General features: G+C 36.5%; 1 protein-coding gene across 1 annotated transcript in view; it reads left to right on the plus strand.

The window, feature by feature from the left end:
* The window catches only part of Srp19 (signal recognition particle 19), a 68,832-nt gene that overhangs the window by 13,991 nt on the left and 33,627 nt on the right, over positions 1-21,214 (plus strand). Inside the window, exon 3 of the mRNA XM_067151493.2 lies at positions 8,927-9,107. Within this exon, the coding sequence (XP_067007594.1) occupies positions 8,927-9,107 (181 nt within the window). The remainder of the gene's footprint in view (positions 1-8,926; positions 9,108-21,214) is intronic.

Consider the following 21,214-nt stretch of genomic DNA (forward strand, 5'->3'; position numbering starts at 1 on the left):
ATAACACTAACGATATAGACAAAAATTTACAATCAATCTGCAAAGCAGTATCAATATTATACAACTGATCTAGGATAGCCTGCTACATCAGTTGACTGTCTAAACTTGTAACTCGGGCCGATGACCTTCGATGTTCGGCCCCTTAAAACAACAAGCATCATCATCAAACTTATAACTCACTCACTGAAGTTGTTACATTCAAAATACACAATACTTTATGAAAGACACGCAGTTGCTGTGTCAGTATAACAGCAGCAACACACTATCAACACATTGCTCTGTTAAACAATGATTGATCTGCAGAGGCAGTATCAACAACACAACCCCATAATTATCCTTCAACAACATTTTACTTACTTCTCTCATTGCTCTTTGTATGTACATGCTGGCTACGATTCTAGATAATTCTGCTTTCATACAATATACCCCGTAGTAATATTACTACAAAATACCTGCAAGATTGTACAAGAATATTGAGAAATTCTGGGGAAGTTCCTGTTATAGAATTGTCATGAAACAAGTTTGTCACTGTGGCACTTATTCAAAAGATATCTGGAAAAACTTAGGATATTGTATAGCTATTGAGGTTTTCATGGCCATCATTACAAATCATGTCAATGTTTTCTGGGCATGTAAGCCGTGGTCCAGGAGCATGTGATGGTCCCAATGTTTCATCAAGGATTGCGTTTGGCATTATCAAGCATTTTACAAGTAACAACTCTCATTATTGTTCCGTATTGAAGATGACGTTAGGCATAGATATAAAGGATAATTTAATAAAAAACCACCTATTCAATACTTGCCACGTTTAATGTGGTTATTATCTACATGATTTTATGTAGACTTATTTGGTCAGGTACATGTTTCACCCATTATTTTGGGCATCTTCAGCCTGTAAACAACCTTTAGGTCAAGGTTTGGGACCTTTTTAACCAATATAAACATACCACTATATACAATATATACATTATATGCAATATATACAAACATAAGTTAATACAGTTAAGTTTTTTGGTCCTAATCTATCTAATATGAAAAATGTCCAAAACTAAAATGGATCTTCTTTTCGGTAAAGAGGATTGCATATCGGGGTTTATGTGACCCCTATATCATATTAAGTTCTTGACGTACCGTGTCTGGTGACAGGATGTGTCGTCAACAATAAGTGGAGATTTGAACTTGTAGGTTGGTCAAGATTGAAAATATAAATTTAAATTAAATGTGTTTTAACTTGGCAGTTCTATTCTGGTTAACTTAAAATGTTCAAAAATGAAAATAAAATGAAACGGATCTTCTTTTTTTAAATCATAAGTCTTGAGAAAGGGTGATATTAAAACTGGGGCTTATTTGACCCACGATTTTCATTTTCATGTTCTTGACGTAACTAATATTTAAATGTGTTGTCATGCACAAGTGGAGATTTAAAAGCCAATTGTTGTAGGTAGACTGGTCAAAAATATTGTGAATGAAACTGTTAGCGTCTTGACTTTGGGTCTCATGTAACGTCAAGGAATTGACAAGAGTACAATATTAAGCTGTTTCATAGTTTTAGGCTGCTGCTTAATTGAGAAGAAACTCCTAGACACTTGATACAGTCTTGTGTGAAAATTGTTCCCGTTGATGTGTTGCTTGGTCTTTGGGAGGGATCTTAAGAATATCTGTAATGAAGTAGAAAAATAATTTTGGATTAAATAAACTATTATTCTATTAATAAATTTTCTGGCATATCCATAGTTACAGTCTGGCAGATTATATTTATTTCTTTTTAGAAAATGGTATATTCATAGCTCTCTACTAAGTTGTAAAATGTTACCTTTTTATGTTGACCTGAATGATTAGAGTAGTTTCTAATTATAGTATCTGTTTGAATAGGGTTTCTGAAAATTTAAAAATCAAAATGCCCCCCTTATTTCTGGTAATTGTTACATCCATTCTCAGGCTCCAATGTGAAATGCAGCTGTTTATCCAAAATATTTAAATATTCTAATAATCAATCATCGATAATAACAAAGGTATCTTCAACGTATCTTAACTATGTAACCAATCCAATTATTTTATTATATTCCATGTAATCCATGTATTTGTTTGCTAAAATTACTGATGCTGGTGAACCCATTGCTAGACCTTTTGATTTCCTGTAAATTTTGCTGTCAGAAACAAAATAGTTATTTCCAAAGTAAATTTTAATAATGTTAATACCTACATTAATCCATTCAAGTCCTAATAAATGGCCACCTTAATCAACTTACTGTGCTACATTAGAATCTTTTTTTACTACTTTTTATAGTATCTACGATAGGTATATTGGAGTACATATCTTTGCTGTTCAAACTATGTATCATGTAGTTGTCTGTTAGTTTAACGTTTTTGTTAATGTGTGGTGTGTTTGGCAGTTAAGCTTAGTGTTCTTTTAAAAATCTTTGTATAAACTTAGATGTCTTATATACCGAACTATTTCTAAATTGAACTATTGGTCTAATAGGAATATCTTGTTTATGAATATTCAGTAGTGTGTTAACCCGTTCCCGTCTTTAGATGAGCTGTGGTTGCACACGGTGTTTTGGCGCATGAATCAGATTATGAGCTCAGCTCGCAATTGCTCAGTGTCTTGCTTATCTTCATATATTAGATGCTCTTTTCAGTATAAGTTCCCACAAACACATTGTAAGAAACTAGACATGTACTGTTGGTAAACAGTGCTGTCTGTATTTCTGTGTGACACTGGGTTTGTTGAACAACAGTTTATTTTCATCACTATTCAGTCAGTATCCATTGTGCAGTAGAACCGGCATCGTCATAATGACGAGAGTTTGAATGCACTTGTAGATATTATTCTAGACAGTGATTATGGCAATAATTACTTTTTACATAGTTATAGTGTAGTGATAGCAATAGTGAAAGTTATTCAAGTGCGTAGATTATTGAAGAAAGTCAGAGTGAAAATGCCACGCAAGGTCCTTCCAAATGTGCACGGCCATTGACACAAAAGAACCATAGCAACTGGAAATTGGAGAACAAATACATTAATCCTGATATATTTCCACTTCATGGATACAGCAGTGTTTCAGAAATACTTCAGAAAAATTTGGAGTCCTCCCACCACCCAAACTTGTGATGTGTTTAGAGTATATGGATCTGTTCTTTCTGAAATTATTTCAAATGAAGCATTTGTATCGCAGCCAGCAGACATTCAAGGACTGAAGAATGAGCAAGCCATAACTTCCAATGGCATGAATGGAAAATTTGAGTGAATTATCTTCATTAGTTATTATTTTATGCATGTTTTTGTGTGACAGGTACACTCACACTACTGGTGGGAAAATCTGATTTCACAGTCAGCAACGTGGTCATTTATTGGGACCTGAATGGGTTAAAGTAGGTATCTTTGGACTCATGTTAAAAAGACAGTATAATAGGTTTTTAAATTTAGGCTAAACAAATGAAAATTGTTGTATTGTTCTTATTCTCTGATGAAATTAAGTTAGACTTCATGATTGCTGATGAAGAGAATGTTTGTCCTCAGAACATCTTTGATGAATAGTTTAAATAACAGAAAGTGAATTGACAAGATGGATTTAACCATAATACTATTTTAAATAGTTTTTGATAAGTTTAGACAAATTAGTGCAGAAATAAATAACAGCACCTATTATGGTCAAGTTTATCAACAGAAAATTAAAAAGGAATTAAAAAAAGACCTACATCTAGCATTCCTCAAATTCCACAATGTTTTTGATTCAGTTAAGCAAACATGTCTTTGATGTGCTTTGGCTAAGCAAAGAATTCAGAAATATTCTTTAAGATCATGCAATGAATGTAGACAAAGTAACTCAAGGATCAGGCTTGAATGCATTGGATGATCATTTAGAATTGAGAAGGGAGTGGCTTATTAGAGGAAGTTTTTCAGGGAATGAAATGATAATTATACTATCAATACTGATGGTAAGAAACTTTCAAATCTGAGGTTTGCAGGTATCATCATCCTTTTTGTGGCGAGTCTCGTACAACCTCCAGGGATGTTTAGAAGATCCAAATGAATACGGAAATCAAGTTGGCCTCATGATCAATGAAACAAGAATTAAGGTCATGACATGCAGCTTTGATGAAAAAATAATGATCAGTAGTGACTGTTTAGAATATGTAGAAGACTATGTTGGATACCTAGGTCAGATAGTTTAATTCCTTAACAGGCAAGACAGAGAGATCAGCAGGAAAATGAGAAATGCTTGGCTTTGTTATTGATCTAAGTTTTATCCTTTAAAATGTTCCTATGAACATTAAAAGGGACATACTCAACGCATGTGCACTCCCTTCCCTTGCATATCATGCTCAGACTTCGTCTTTAATAGACAGTTGAATAAACTGAGTGTTTGTCAGAGAAGACTGGAAAGAAGTTTGCTACGAATTTCTGTGATAGATCATCTGCGAAACATGGAAATCAGGCACAAGCCCAGAATAAAGTACTTCAGAAGAGAAATATGGACTCAGAAGTGGAGTTGGGCAGGTCATGTAATGAGAAAGGATCCCATGAATTTGAGAAAGGTCTTAATTGAATCGTATGCCCCTAAGATAGACAATGAGGCAAGGGACACCCTTCATTCAGATGGTCTGATGTCCTAAAATTGATTGTGGGACCAATTTGGAAGAGGACTGCAGTTGACAGAGGAATTTGGAAGTAGTTCAGTGAGGCCTTAACCCTAGGGGATTGGATGGGCTAGAACAGATCATGAATAGGAACACGTAATAGGATAAACTCAGTGACAGATCAGTGTAGGCAGGGAACCAGTGGAAAAGGAGACAAGAAGTTACATGAAAATGCAGGACAGGGACAGTCTCCACATTTTCATAAACTGCCTTCTTCAAATATGTAGGCTCTCTTGTCAATCCCAATTCTTGTACACCAAGACCCCAATGAGCTCATTTCTACTTTCCACCTTCATCAGGAGGGTGCAATTCAGCAATCATTATGGTACTATTTTGATAGATCTTCATTCTTGATGTGGGAAGTTTGGGATAGGAAGAAAGCTGGATAAATACAAAAAAAAAGGGAAGAGAAAAATAAAGATGAATACAGGCAGTGAAAGAGTTGGAACACAAGACAAATGCAAAAGGAGAAAACTAACTCAATAGGTCAGGATGAGTAATAGAAAGGAATGAACAAGTGCCCAGTTAAGTTTTATGTATAGAAATATAGGAAGATGAATAGGAATACACAATAGCATAAACACAACAACAGGTCAGCTTTGTTAGAGAGTGCAATAGTAAAGGAGATGAGGACAAGCCTGTGGTTTAGGGATAGAATGACTTTTTCTTCAATTCCTAGCAAGTTCAGGGATTTTAATTCAGGGCTGAATGCTGAAACATGGTTCATTCAGCCTTGATTTGGACATGTCTGATCCTTTCCATTACATATTGTAGCACGTTCAGCCAATTTATTGTAAGGTTTTGGGAAGAGCAACTTAGCCTGGACTGGCCTCTGAGTGACATCAGAGAGTTAGGGCATCGCCACTTGCCACACAGAGGACCAATCAGGAGAGAAAGCCAGGAGCATATTGGCCAGCCCTTCTACCACCACTGTTGCTATTGTCCTGCTACCTCATTTGAGGCCTCTGGTGTTGTGAGAAGGATCCCAACGGTGCACCCAGAATATTCGCTTTTGAGAGGACTCTGGTAGCATCTCCTTTCTCAGAGTATCTGTAAGGGGTGGCCTCGTTAGTTAAGGTAGGCTGGACTAGCATCAACAGTTCAGTTGGAGTGGAGGGTTCAGTGTGAGTTTGGTCACTCAGCTGTTGAGAGCAAGTAGTGCAGTTCTACCAGCGATTGTGACTGTTCACTTCTGTGAGTGACAATGCTGTGGAGTGATTGCTTAGGAGCATTGGAGTGCTGCGAGTGAACTTAGAGCAAATATGAACTGTGCAGTTGAGTAGCAGGGTACAACAGTGCAGTGGACCGAGCTCGATAGCTGCAGTTGCTTGTGTGTGGCCAGTATCCAGTATTCGGGAGATAGTGGGTTCGAACCCCCCTGTCTGCAGCCCTGAAGATGATTAAGGCCACGGCCGCTTCCTTCCCAGTCCTAGCCCTTTCCTGTCCCATCGTTGCCGTAAGACCTAACTGTGTCACTGCGACGTAAAGCCAATAGCAAAAACAAAAATAAAACCAGTGCAGCGGAGCGATGTGTGAGACGTTGGTAGAAGACTGTTGGTACCACATACAGACTTGTGAAACTGTTTGCATGCATGTAAACTGTGAAGTGTGTGGCTGCGAACACTGTACAGTGAGTTTTTAGTGAACTGCTCTAGGATCCAAGTGACAGTTACAGAAGTGCGTGTGTAATGTAATTGTTTTAGCTCATAGGTGTCAGTCAAATACTAGTGTGACTGAACAGAGGGTGCGCTAACTAGCATAATTGTGTGCCTGTGTGTGATTATTAGAGTTGGTTAATAAATCTTAGATTAAGTGCTACCGGTCTTGTATTTATCTACCAGCCTGCTTACATGTTACGATATATTAAAGGTACAATGGTTTAGGTTGTCTTATATATTAAAAAGAATCACAGTTCAAGTGAAGATTACTTCACTCTTTGACTACTTTCCTGAATGATTGGAACAAGTGATAATCACACTGCTAAATATATGATGTATTTTTCAAATCAACCAGATAATGAAGTTATTGGAGTATGAAATGCTGCATAGTAACTGTAGTTAAAGGAGTCAAAAACCATGTATGATAACATATTTCATATTATCATTTCATGTACATGTAAACGAGTGCAGGAAATTTGCCGATCTTGCTTTTTATGGCATCATGCATTATTTGTATGAGTTGGTGGGAGTAGGAATACTAAGGTTGTAACTTATTTCAAGCTCCTGAGTGGCACTATTATGCAAATTTACCACTCTTGTGCAAACAAATATTAGTGCACTGTGTTAAAAAACTCATGCATTTTAGTTTTCCCAAGACACATTCACGACAGCTTCATTTCTTCAGCCTGTATTCCTGATTTTATCCTCTTCTGCTGACCTTTTCCCAACTATATGGGGTGGGCACCTTGTATAGATTTAGCCCCAGTTTTATGGCTGGATGCTTTTCCTGATGTCAGCCCTGTTGCATGGAGGGTGTATTTACTATTGCATGTTTCTTTGATGGTTTTTAGTTTAATGTGTTGTATGTATATGAAGGTGTGAATCAAGACAAACACACACATCCATCCCCCAAGGTAGAGGAATTAGGCTAACTACACAAAAGTTAAAATCCTCAACCCGGATGGGAATCAAATTCAGGGTCCCCTGAATCAAAGGCCACTTTGCTGGCCTTTCAGCCAAGGAGCTCGACTCCTGTATTTTTTTATATATATATATATATATATAAATTATTTCATATTACTTTATCTGTAATATTTGCTTCAAGAAATCTACCTCCAGAAACAGAAGTCTCTCCATAAGGGAATGGTCATTTTGGGCAGACAAACCAATCCATACCAATTTTCTTTGTGAAAAGAACTATATTAGGACATTCTAATTGCTGAAGACTAATATTCAAAAATGAAATTATATTAGTTCAGTTCAATGTACTTTCATCATCATACACTAAAGGCTAAACCTTGTCACTGCAACAATTCACCTCTCAGTCCTGCTGTTCTTTTCACTTTCTTGTAGTTTTTACATCTCATGAAGTTTCTTACATCCTCAAAGTTTTTCTTCCTCTCCCGTCTTTCCTAATATTTTTCTTTCAAAGATGTTTACTAGGAAGTCTTATGTCTCAGGATTATGACCCACAAGATCACAATATGAAGATAAAGTTGGAATTCAAGAGGACAAATTGGGGCAAATATTCGTTCTTAGAAAGGGGAGTTGTTCAATAAATTTCCAATTTCTTTGAAATCATTTAAGAAAAGGCTAGGAAAACAACAGATAGGGAATCTGCCACCTGGGTGACTGCCCTAAATGCAGATCAGCATTGATTGATTGATTGATTGTCTTCAGTGATAATGCTTCCTAAGTAACAGATATGTTGCACTTGTTCTATTTTGGAATTTCCTATTTTTATGTTTGTATTAACTTTCCTGCCATCTTTGCTCACAACTAACTTTTTGGTTTTCTTTCTGTTGATTTTAAGTTTGTAATGTTTCAATGTATCACACAGAACAGTCAACATTCTATTTAATTCCTTCTCAGAGACAACTACTATGGAAATGTCATCAGCAAATCTAATAATCTGGATTCTTTTCCCATTTATCTTTATTCCTTTAGTCCTTTACTTTAAAATACATATTGCTTCTTTATTAAACAAATTGAAAAGGTACAGTGAGAGTGGACAACCCTGCCTCACTCCTGTCTTAATTCTTGCCATTCTTGTACATGTACTTTGGTGTATCAAATTATATATCCCTGGTTCATATGAATACAGGTAAGCAGATACATAGTGAAGTAGTAGGCCATGATGAGGTGATATTTCAGTCAAAAGACAAGCAATTTTAGGCTGACAAACCAATCCATATCACTTTTCTTTGTTCAGACATTGAGTACAACTATAATAGGACATTCTAATTGCTTGAAGACTCATATTCACAATTCATGCAGTCTGTATTTTAAGGGTGCTTTTTTCATTTATTTTTTTGTTCATTCAGTTAGCTTCAGTTTGTATGCCTCGTATTAGAAATACAGTATACAATTGAAGGTAGTGGAATCTGCAAATTAATAGTACTGTATTTACCAGTAACAGGAACAATTTTTTAAGTGATAGTCTTTTTGCCACCATGAATATACTGGGTGAAATGTTTCCTTCTTCCACCTATATTTGAACTGTTACTGTATGCACTTGGAATATCAATTTTACCATTATTAGTTTAGATCATGATGTACCAAGCAATAAAAATGATTTCCATGTGCTTAGCTCTCTTCTGATACTTTTTTCCGTTCCTTTTTAGGCAGTCGAAAACCCAACACATCAAGAAATTAGAGATGTACTGGCTTCTGCTGGAATGAAAATTGGAATAGAAAACAAAATTTACAGTAGAGAACGTAGTAAGGAACTACTCTACCGAGGTCGAATACGTGTTCAGTTGAAAAATGATGATGGATCGCCTGTTAACTCCAACTTTCCAACACGTAAGTAGTCTAACGTAATGTAAAAATTGCATACACATCTTTCTACTTTATCATATTATGTCATTTCCTGTTTTTCATCATATCATTTTATTTCAGCCCCTCATCTTCCATCACTGATGGTAGACATGCGATAAAATGACTTAGTAACATGTTTTTCTTCGTTTGCTCTCATTACCAAACTCCCTGTTAGATAAGGTTATGAATCAGCAACTCCCATTCTGGTCTCTTCTTCCATCATTCCTATCAGAACTCCCAGAAGCAGTTTATACTTCATTTCATTGTATCGATGCGACATAAAGCAAATTTGTAAAAAATAAACATGATGACAACTGATTTTACTGGCAGCAGTGTGTTCTAGGCTACCAGTTTGGTGTTGAAGGCTTACAACTAAATGGATCCACTGTCGTTTAGAAACTGGTAATGAACAATGGCACTAAGAACTTCGGGTCTCGATTAGAGATAGCTGTATGAGGTAATCCCTGTGATACCAAGAAAATATGCAGAGAAGGCAAGTCCAAGATAAAGAATGAACAAATGCAGCAAAACACATAACTTGTGTGCAACACGTTGAAAGAATGTTATACATCTAATACAGTATCATGATCATCATCATATCATCACTGGTGGCCTGCCTATCGGCAGGTCTTCACATGAATTCTCCACGCTGTTCTGTCTTCAGCCATTCTCTTTGTCTTCCAATAGCTTCTATTCACCTTCACACTGTCCACTAACTGATACCTCTTCTAGTACAGTATAAGCCAAGATTAACCTTTTCATTGCTGAGATAAATTCTCTTTTGTAAAAGCCCTGTGCTGAATTATTTTTAATAATTAACTTCAATACGTAAAAGTTGGAAAAAGATGGGAAAAACCAGAGGGTTCTTGCCTGCTTGTCATATATTTTTATACTAAATATGGAAGGTCCTAAACTGAGTTTTCTAACACAAAATGTTGCGCAGGAAATTCAAGGTTGTCCAACATAAAAGACCAACAATTGAACAAAAATCGAACTAATAATTAAAAATAACAGTAAAAAGTTCAACTTACATATTTCAGTGGCTACAGGTAGTCTAGCTGTCCACTTCCAAGCACCGATATATAACTAAACTAAAATGAGTAAAAATGTATCTAAATTTTACGGTAAAATATTATTCAAGATAAAACACTGAGAATGCATAAAAAATTCCTATACATCTTGGTTTGATATCAAAATAAAAAATGGTCCAGACCAGTCAATCAAGGGTTGTACAAAACTGGTAATTCCAAAACTGTGTGTAGCCTACATTTTTTTCAAATCGCATGTCTTCTTTGGAAGTGTTCATTTGCATGAAACAAGTTCATCTCCTTCAGTACCTTACTAGGGTATGGTAGTTTCTGAAGCAGGGGTGTACAGAGTCCAACATCGCATTTTTCACACATATATCTACATTCTTTCCTCTTTTTCTCATCAAGCTTGGTGTTTGAACACACATGGCAGTACCTGGCAGGAAATCTCTTTTTCGGGGTGGGTGGTACAGGGGAAGGAAAATGTCTCTGTCAGTCTAAGCGGTTTGTCCCTGGCTGGTCATCACTATCATTATTCTCAAAATCACTAAAATTGGAATATTCATCTTCCGATTCTAATGTGGATAGCACTCTTACAACCTCGGATTCGGTAAGATCGCGCGCTTTACTGGCGGTCGACGTACTGTAGCTTACTCATCCCTGACGCGGGCCTCACTGCTAGCTTGCACGCCGGGCATACTGCAGAGCAGCTCGTAAAGCAGAGTATCGTATTTATTTCAATAACTCGTGAAAGAATCAACAGATTGTCACTTCGTAAGCTCCTGTCTACTGCAGAGAGATGCGTGTATCCACCCACGGAGTTTGAATGACTTCTTATGTCAACATGGGGAGTATTGCATTGATAAAGTCAGAAGAATGTCACGCTCGCAATATTACGGGCGCAGCAGAGCAGCGGTCACTCTCCGCGCAATATTGTGAGCGCAGCAATGTAAAGGTTAAATACTATAAAGGCAGAGAAAGTAATTCCAATAATATCCCATTCAAATCAGACATCAGGCAGCATTTTCTGTGAATAAGTTATTAATTTAGCAAGGAGTTAGCTCCAAGAAGTGGTTGAAAAATGCAACGAATAAACAAACAAAAAAGAGCCATTGGAGATAAACACGTACATTACGTGCTGAGATGAGCGCAGAAGGAGGCAGGAAAGGTAAACCAGGGACGTAGATACATATGTAATACAAGCACGAGTGGGAAAAATTGGGGTCTGTCAGACAGGAAAATCTCATGTAGAACATAACACACAACACCATGAATATATATATTATTGATTCAATAAAAGAGAGAGAATGCTTATTAAAAATACCCAATGAAAAGAATAAAATACTAACAAAAATAGATTAAACGTTTGAAACAATTTGGAAGTATGTAGATAACATTGCTTGCACACCTATAAAAAACAACTATTAAGTATGAAGAAGGTGATGTTTTAATTTACAGAGAAGAGAATATCAATTTTATATTTTAAGGGAAGTATACATAGTAGGGCTCGCATAAGTAATCTGAAGTTATACAAAAAACACAAAGAGGGAACACATTAAGTAAATCGCAAGAAAAAGTGGGAGGGGATACAAGGATGAATAGCATGGATAGCAAGTCCTGAGGGGCCAAAGCAAAGTATGCACAGATTAACATGATTATTCAACAATTTTATAGAAAAGATGGATCATAATTCTGCCTTTACTATTAAAATCACACTTAAAATTATTCAAGATAAAGTATGCAGCTTAACACGGGTAAGTTACATCACATGCTGGGTCAATAATGCCCAGTATTGGGTGCTGATCATAGTTAGGTTTGTGAGAATATCCACACATACATAATAACAGAGTATAGCTCTGGAATTAAAAGATAACACTCAGTCCATTTGGCAGAACAAATTCAGCTTCCATTTATAGAGAGATGCACAAGTCTGAAAAATTGACAGGAGATGAAATAGTTCCCCCAAATACATTATCACTTGCAGAACAAAAGTGAACACATATATTAACCCATTGCCGTGCAGTTATTTTCCTTGAAAAATGTTCGTTGTAATGCGATTATTTTTTTTACATTTTAAGTTATGGATGCTAAAATGGTTACAAAAGCACACCGCATCAAACTGACAACATTTTAGGTTACAGTTTCACTTCCTACAGTAAATTGAAGTCTTTTAAGGTATGGCATACCTTGAAACATCCATCCATGTGGAGGGCAACTTTGCATTTGTTGCACTCGAAGCAAGATTCCTTCCAGATTCCATGTTGAATACGGACTTTACATTTCCTTGATGGGGCTGATTTACTTGCTGTATGAGCAGTCTTCACAGTAAAATGACTCCAGTGCCTTTCCTCTAGTCTCACTGGTGTGCTATCTGAGTTGAACATCCTGTAGTGGCATAATCAAGAACGGTGAAATCTTCCAGAATTTGCTCTGCAACGTTGAATCGGAATGATAAGCTCATCCTCTTTTTCCTCACGCTCAGCATGTCGTATGTAGCTAGCATTCTGCAATGTCACATCCAGCAAGTAGAAGTACAATATTTCTTATACCCTTTTATATACCTGCCTTGCCTTTCGGAACATTACTGACCAAATTCCAGTTCCAGTTGTTCAATGTGGTTGAGGTTATATACAGAGTTGTCTTCGTCCTCACTATCTTTTTCATGAACGGATTCGCAATTCTCAGACGTACTATCACTGCTAAAACTATTACCAGATAATTCTGAGATATCATCACCACTATCAAGAAGAAATTTCAAAAGCTCTTCCTCCTCACGATGTTTACACATCGTCTTGCTCTGTAGCGTTAATTTCATGAGCAAGATTACCAATGCAATGAGAAGGCTTCCACCTAATCAATACTTATTATTATTAACTTAAAATTAGGACCGGTTTTGACCTTTCTAGGTCATCAGCTGGTCACACAATCACATGTAATATATCATGCAATACAAACATTACCAAATCCAACAAGGAATGTCATATAGCGACGACATGTCAAATGGTTCATGAATGGGGACAATCGTTGGATTAAAACTTAGTATACATTGTCTGAACATGAGTTACATACATTAAAAAATAATCTATAAAAGTTAAATTGCTCATAGGCATGAGATATCAAGTTAGGTGCTAGTTTTTGTAAAATATATATCAAAAACACAGAAGGCATGTGTGTTAATCACAGTTTGTTGGTCTTGTGGAATGTTGTGGGTTGCACTTCTTGTTCCGTATGTAAAAAGAAAAGAATATCTTCAGAAATTTCAAAGTATGCATGGAAAGGAAACAAAGACGTTGTTGGAGTTGTGTGCATAAAATGGTTATCCCTAGCCGGGTGTTTAGACAGATCATTAGATCAGCAGGATCTACTTCTTTCATTTTTTAAGGAAGAAAGCAAAATAAGCCACAACTTTAGCTGTTAAATCAGACTGAAAAATATGCATATGTTGGTCTAAATAATGTAAATAACTTGTGTGCATATAACTATGTGCAGCAACATACTCTTTATTTCAAAGTTTTAATTAGTTGTGTGCATAAGTGAATTACATTTTTTAAGTAGATTTCATTGATTCATTTAAAATATACTTTAATTATTTTAACTACCGAGCTCGATAGCTGCAGTCGCTTAAGTGCGTCCAGTATTCGGGAGATAGTAGGTTCGAACCCCACTGTCGGCAGCCCTGAAAATGGTTTTCCGTGGTTTCCCATTTTCACACCAGGCAAATGCTGGGGCTGTACCTTAATTAAGGCCACAGCCGCTTCCTTCCCACTCCTAGCCCTTTCCTGTCCCATTGTCGCCGTAAGACCTATCTGTTTACATAAAATCAGCTTCATGGTCCGTATCGCACTTCAATAGATTAACAATTAAGTATTTATTTTCCACCTAGTCGATACAATGATTGCTTAAGGCAATTTTTAATGGTCAAAAGTGGTACATGTTTCGTATATTATCAACATCTTCAGCCACATAACACTGTTTAGATGAAAAATATATAAAATTGACAAAGTAATGCTTTAGAGGAAGTGTCCTTAAAATTAATCTTGTCAATCTTATGTTAATTTTAAGGACACTTCCTCTAAAGCATTACTTTGTCAATTTTATACATTTTTCATCTAAACAGTGTTATGTGGCTGAAGATGTTGATAATATACGAAACATGTACCACTTTTGACCATTAAAAATTGCCTTAAGCAATCATTGTATCGACTAGGTGGAAAATAAATACTTAATTGTTAAGACCTATCTGTGTCGGTGCGATGTTAAACAACTAGCATTATTTTAACTGAGGTGAAATATTTTGTCCGTTATGTCATCGGCCACATGTAGTGTTTATATTTCTGTTGAACTCGTAATTATCTGAAGTGAAGAAAATACCTAAATTTTGTCGTGTGTTACTGCATTTTGGTGCATTGGGTCGCCACATATTTTGACGTGCAGGGATTTTACTGATTAGTTATTTGAAAAGTTAGCAGGTATGCACACAGTGACTTTGTAACAAGAATAAAAATTTTCTTTGCAGTTTATAAGTCAAATGTATAATATATCCATTGAAATATCAGTTCTGACTTACTTCCCCCCTTGTGGTGTACTGCTGGAAAGCTGTCTGTGTTTCTAACATGATGGAAGCTCAACAGTTGCACTACGACCCTTAAAGGACAAAGTGGTACTGGTAGAAAAAATGTATTTCTTCATTTGCTTCGTATTTTCCCCTTTTCCGGGGGGTCGCTCTGCCGGCTACACAAGAGTTCCAAGGGTGGAATGTTCGTAGATGCCGAAAATTTGCTGTATCGGGACATTTAATAAAAATCTACAGAAAAGAAAAAATAGTATTTAATTGGTACTCCTGTTTCTCGATGCAGACAGATTCAGCTGGGATGTGTAGACATGAAGACAGGTCTCGTCTCTCGACTAAGAGGTATAGTACAATTCCATAATAAGAATAAGTTGACAAGAGGGTCCAACTTTTCAATACAATATATCAAGTAGATGATATTACATAAGTCTTGGGACTAGTTTCAGCCACTTAGTGGCCATCTTCAGCTAAATAAAAATTAAACAGTGTATGTGATAGCTAAAACATATGTATAACAAAGACAATGTTGCAGGAATAATTATAACATTAAATTACATAGGCTATAATAACAAAATGTGTGGTTATGATCTTCTAGTCATGATATGATTTCTTTAAGTTCAGTTAGGACCTCAGGCAAAGAAGTAAATCTCTAAATGTCTGATGTAGAAGCAGCACTGGCTTGCTGGAGGAAGCAGGCAGGCCATGTAACAAAGGAGTGGGTAGCGAACAAGCTCTGACTTGTTGTAGGAAGCAGGTAATCTGCAAGTCCATTGTGCTGGCTCACACAGGTACAGCTTAGATGTACATGATGTTCACAAAGTCGGGCAATGCAAAGTTGTGGCGATAATTCCACAAAATTCTTGTGGAAGTCCTCCCTCACCAATGCATGACTGATGATCTTGCTCTCGTAGTTAGGCTGAAACTAAGACTCAAATTAGAAATTTGATCCACTTGCCTTTTACACCACCAAGTTGTGTACTGGTATATTTAACTTGTCTATTACTTGACACAAAGATGTACAACATTTAACGCTCCATTCATTCTCGGACTCCTTGGAATAATATCCAATACGTTTAACTCTTAGCTAACATCAGTTGAATTTAATATCTTGTTTTTATGTCCTACAATTGCATAACTCTCGCCATAAGCTACTGGAAGCTGTCTCTAGCTAACTTACGCACTGTGGTAATCTTCTATGTTGATCCACTTCGTATTCGACAGGTTCGCGAGTTCTCTCATGAAATAATTTCTTCTCGACGACTCAAAGTGTTCCCAAGTTTACTTCAGAACGTAGTAATCCACACGATATCGTAGAATGAAATTCTAACTCGAAATTGGATTATTGAACTCATAAGACATTTAAAGACAAATTTGAACTTTCCAGATGTGGTAGAAAAGACAAAGTTAAACCATCAAAAACTGTTTCAGAATGTTCGTTCCTTCTCATCTGCTCAACATTACACCTAGATGTCAGGCCCCTTTAAACGACAAGCATCATCATTAACATTACACCTCTTGTTACGTCTGGTTAAGTGACTTAATCTCTTGATTAGAGTTACTATTGGTCGAGATTGCAGCTTAACTGTGATTTGTTCTCTTTTACGAGAACATGGATCTTTCTAGAATTGTCACCCACTTTTCCAGTCTTCTTGCATGACGTTAGCATACCGCTGTGACATAGCGCATGTGTCCTTGACCGCTCAACCGAATTCCAGCCTGCTTGCTTCAACGGGACCGGCTAGCTATCACCTGTTATCTCATCCGTGCGTATTGCATGAATAAATATAAATGAAACCATATATCCATATATCCTTTTGCTCCCATAAGGTACCATTGGGATTTTTGAAGGGCGGAAAAAAGGCCATTCGACACTCCATGTCATACGATGTCGGCATGTAAAAGATCTCTGATGACACATTTGGTGTTTACCCGACAAAATTCTTTAAATCTCAGCCATAGACGCCCAAGAGAGTTTCGGTTTACTCGGTCTGCCATCTAGTGGGGACCTAGAGTAAAACGGAACATCGAAATTGACGAGCAGACAGCCAGATGGCGTCAAATTGAAATGTCTGCATACGGTAGCTGAGGCCATACGATTATTATTATTATTATTATTATTATTATTATTATTATTATTATTATTATTATTATTATTACCGTTGGGACGGGTACAATATCGACTTCTGAATGTAAATTCCAACCCATGATTTGTGTATTATTGAATAGAGATTCTTTTGCTCAACGTAACAGTACCATTGTGGTAGACTTAGGACAATTAGGGCAGAAGTTACATGGTTTTCAACTTACATAAGCACAGAAACCAACAGGCACGAAATGATACAGAGTTCATGATCGGGATATATATATATATATTTTGCTAGTGGCTTTATGTCGCACTGACACAGATAAGTCTTATGGCGACGATGGGATAGGAAAGGCCTAGGAGTTTGAAGGAAGTGACCATGGCCTTAATTAAGGTACAGCCCCAGCATTTGCCTGGTATGAAAATGGGAAACCATGGAAAACCATCTTCAGAGCTGCCGACAGTGGGATTCAAACCCACTATCTCCCGGATGCAAGCTCACAGCCGTGCGCCCCTAACCGCACGGCCAACTCGCCCAGTAACATCGGGATATAAGCCATACATGTCTGTGGGTGATCAGTCACATAAGTGAGTAGTTCACAGTAAATAACAGGTCATCTGATCGGAACAATTCTGGTGTCTATTTGTGCGTAAACAGACTAACTACAGTAATCGCCACGTAATGAAATACCCCAGAAAGTAAATATCGCCGCCCGATGCTCTTCTTTTCTCTTTTTTGTAATGGCTGATCACTGCTGCCAACCTGCCTGGTTACATATTAAAATCACCAGACATAACCATAACAAACTAACCTCAATGTAAACACCGATAATAAATGTTTCCCTACCCAAGTAAATGATAAAAGTTAAGATGAAATAAATCAAGATATTCATAATTAAGTCGGTTTCCACGCTCAATGAGAAATTTAGGAAATAAACACCCTTTCTCACTCAAATTAATGTTACATATATCTGTCTTTATTTTGATATGCAGTAGGCGTACTATAACCATATTCTTGAAAATAGGGGCGTGTTAAACGATGCAATTTGTTTAATAAGTCTTTGCAGTGTGATTTTCGAAAGTCCAATGACTTCCCTTTCTTTTGCGCGAACATTTCCTTCTCTCTTCAGTACCGGTAACCAGTAGCCTAAGGAGAGAGATTGGGCATATTTTCAGCCTGCAGGCTGGTTATATCTTCATGGTTATCAGGAAACATATAGGAATACTAATGTGCCAAGCTACGTGAACGGAAATTAGGTCAGCTTCAAGCTCACTGCAGAATTGAATATTAGTTCTACTATCTACTTCTATCGTTTCACATACACCGAGGTGCCAGTATTTCGTCCCGCAAGAGTTCTTCATGTACCAGTAGATCTAGACATGAGGCTGGAGTATTTGAGCACTTTCAAATACCGCCGAACTCGAAACTGCCAACCTGAGCTAGTCATACATTCTCTCCTTCACTCGCTTAAAATAATGTTAAACATTTCCTGCCTTTATTCTGATTCTGATGTATGCATTACTATAACTGCATTCTTAAAGGAAGGGGGGAGGGAATATAGATTGAATAATTCATTGCGATTTCTGCAAGTTCAAGGACTTACCACATAAGACATATGTCCTTCCTTTTAATAATAATGCTAACAGCTTTACATCCCACTAAGAACTTTTACGGTTTTCGGCATTTGGCATTTTAAACATATTTTCAGCTTACAAGTTGGTGTATCTCAAGCTTTCAACATTACAGAAACCAATGTACAGGAGCACTATCAGTCAAACAACATTACCAGATTTTTACATATATATTGGCTTAAATCACATGAAGACAGGTTGTGATGCAAGAATTGGATAGGAAAGAGGGCTAGGATTTAAAATGTAAATAAGCGTACAGACACAGCACTAGCCTGAAATGAAAATGACGGGCAAAAAAAAACTTCAGACCTGCCAACTGTGGGGTTCGAATACATCACCATCTCCTGAAACCAAGCTAACAGCAATGTGATCAAACTGCACAGCCAGTTCACTCAGTTTCCTATGACGCGTAATAGGCCTACCACATGGGCGACCCACTTACCTGTATATGGATCTTCAATTCTTCAATTATACATGTATGCAAAAACATTTTGCACCTTAGTAAGAGGTACTTCCCTAGTTGGTTCTCTGATTGGTGCACGTATAACAAATATGTTTGGGAAGAAATACTTTAATTTTTTATTTATTTATATCATAAAGAAGTCATGTTGTCATAGCAAAACGAATATGCAACGAAGAAATGAATCCGAAGAGATAAGCATTATTTACTGCATTAAATATTAGTTTATTTACATGTTAAGCGATATGTAGTAGTAATAATAATAACAACAACAAACGTGTGCAATAAGGAAAAAGGAAATAAATACAAGTAAATATAAATATAATTTACAACATTTAGAGCCATTCCATGGTCACTGAATTACAAAGCAGGGGTATGAATAAACAAACATAATAAACATGAATACTAATATTTAAAAAGCAAAAAGCAAAGTCATCTCCGTACAAACCATGAAAGCCATTGGAAGGGGGGAAGGTGAAGGCTTCCACTATCCATGACGTTGGCACTTGGTGGGGTGGGGTGGAGTGGTTAGCTCAACGCATGACCGCCTTTGCCCCCAATAGTTAACTGGTACTCATTTATCATACGCAAAACATTCCTTCCAAATTACGTTAAACCTCTGTCACTCATTATTATTATTATTATTATTATTATTAAATTGCAAATGGGAAATACCCCGGTGGCAACGGTCACTTACAGTAATGTGATAATAAAATTAACATAATTACCCAACTACAACAAACAAACAAACAAACAAACAAACAACAAGAGTACAAGAAGCAGATATATGGTAGGAAAATATAACAAGAATTACTGCTAGTTTAATATTCTAAATCGAGCAACATCATATACAAATTCACACACAACTTAAGTATTTACAGTGCTTAACAATTTGGCTTACAATATTATAGGTTGACCTTACTACTAGCTTAACATTATAAGTGATAATAAAGTGAAGTTAAACCGTAATTACCCTACAACAACAACATTACAACAAGCAAGAAATACTACTAATTTAACTTTCTAAATCCAGTGTCATTATATACATATTCACACACAACTTAAGTATTTCCAGTACTTAACACTACAAATTACAATACTATAGACTGAACTTACTACTAGCTTAACACTACAAGTGATAATAAAGTTAAATCATACTACCCAACAACTACAACAACTCAAGTACAAAAAGGAATTCCATGGAAAAAAATATTACAAGAAATACTACTAGTCATTCTAAATCCAGCATCATGTACAGTTTCATAAACAATTTAATTATTTCCAATACTTGCTACTATGGCTTACAAAACTATAGATTGAGCTTGCTACTAGCTTAACGTTACAAGTGATGATAAAATAAAGTTAAAAATATTGTTAATTAACCAAGAACAACAACAATTACAAAAACATGAGTACAGCAAGCACTTCCCTGGAAAGAGAATACCACAAGAAAAAGCCTCCCAGTTTCACAATCGAAACCAAGCAGAAAATCACAAATTCAGTGCCCGTAATTTACAACTTTTACTTTTCATTTTACACAAATGGTCTTCTTAAATGACTTGATACCAGAAGGGAATCTATCAAAGACTGCCGCAGGTAATTTATTCCAATCCCTTATGGTCCTGTTGACGAAGGAAAACTTGCCCACATCCGTATGCTGGTTTCTGGCCCTAATTTTATGCTTAGGATAATTTCTCGATAAGTATGAGGGAGGTTATAACCTATTCCTAATACAACTCCAAGCAGCCCTTCCCGTATAGCTCTTATAAAGACCACACAGGCGAGCTCTAGTTCTTCTAGATTCAAGACTTTCCCAATTAATGGTATTCCTTCTATTCCTAGTTACGAAACGCATCGCTCTTCTTTGAACTTTCTCTAGGGAATTTATTAAACCAACATGCAGATCCATATTCGAGAATGGGTCTTACAACGTATTTATAAGGTTTATTTAAACCTAGTAGGGTGGTGAGCACATAAATAAGAATTCCAATGAAAGTATTTTCCTTCTGGACCTTCATGCCAGACAGATATATTTTTTTTAAACAAATTTTTTTTCACTATAATATGATTTATCTATAGAGCAAAACCGCTATGCAGTGTGCGTATCATAGCAATCGAGATGGAATTGGTAATGTACTATGTATCTGTAGAGCCTATATACGACTTTTTACAATTACTTCTAAAGTGAATTTCAGCTGTGTGACAACGCTGAAAAGACTATGGACTTAGAGATTGGCATTCCTGAAGAGGGTTTTCTACACTTTCCCATTTTCACACATTGATTCAAGAGTCTGTATTGACTTGTGACAAAACCACTGT

Source organism: Anabrus simplex, chromosome 1 (genome assembly GCF_040414725.1).
Source record: "Anabrus simplex isolate iqAnaSimp1 chromosome 1, ASM4041472v1, whole genome shotgun sequence".
NCBI classification, from domain to species: domain Eukaryota; kingdom Metazoa; phylum Arthropoda; class Insecta; order Orthoptera; family Tettigoniidae; genus Anabrus; species Anabrus simplex.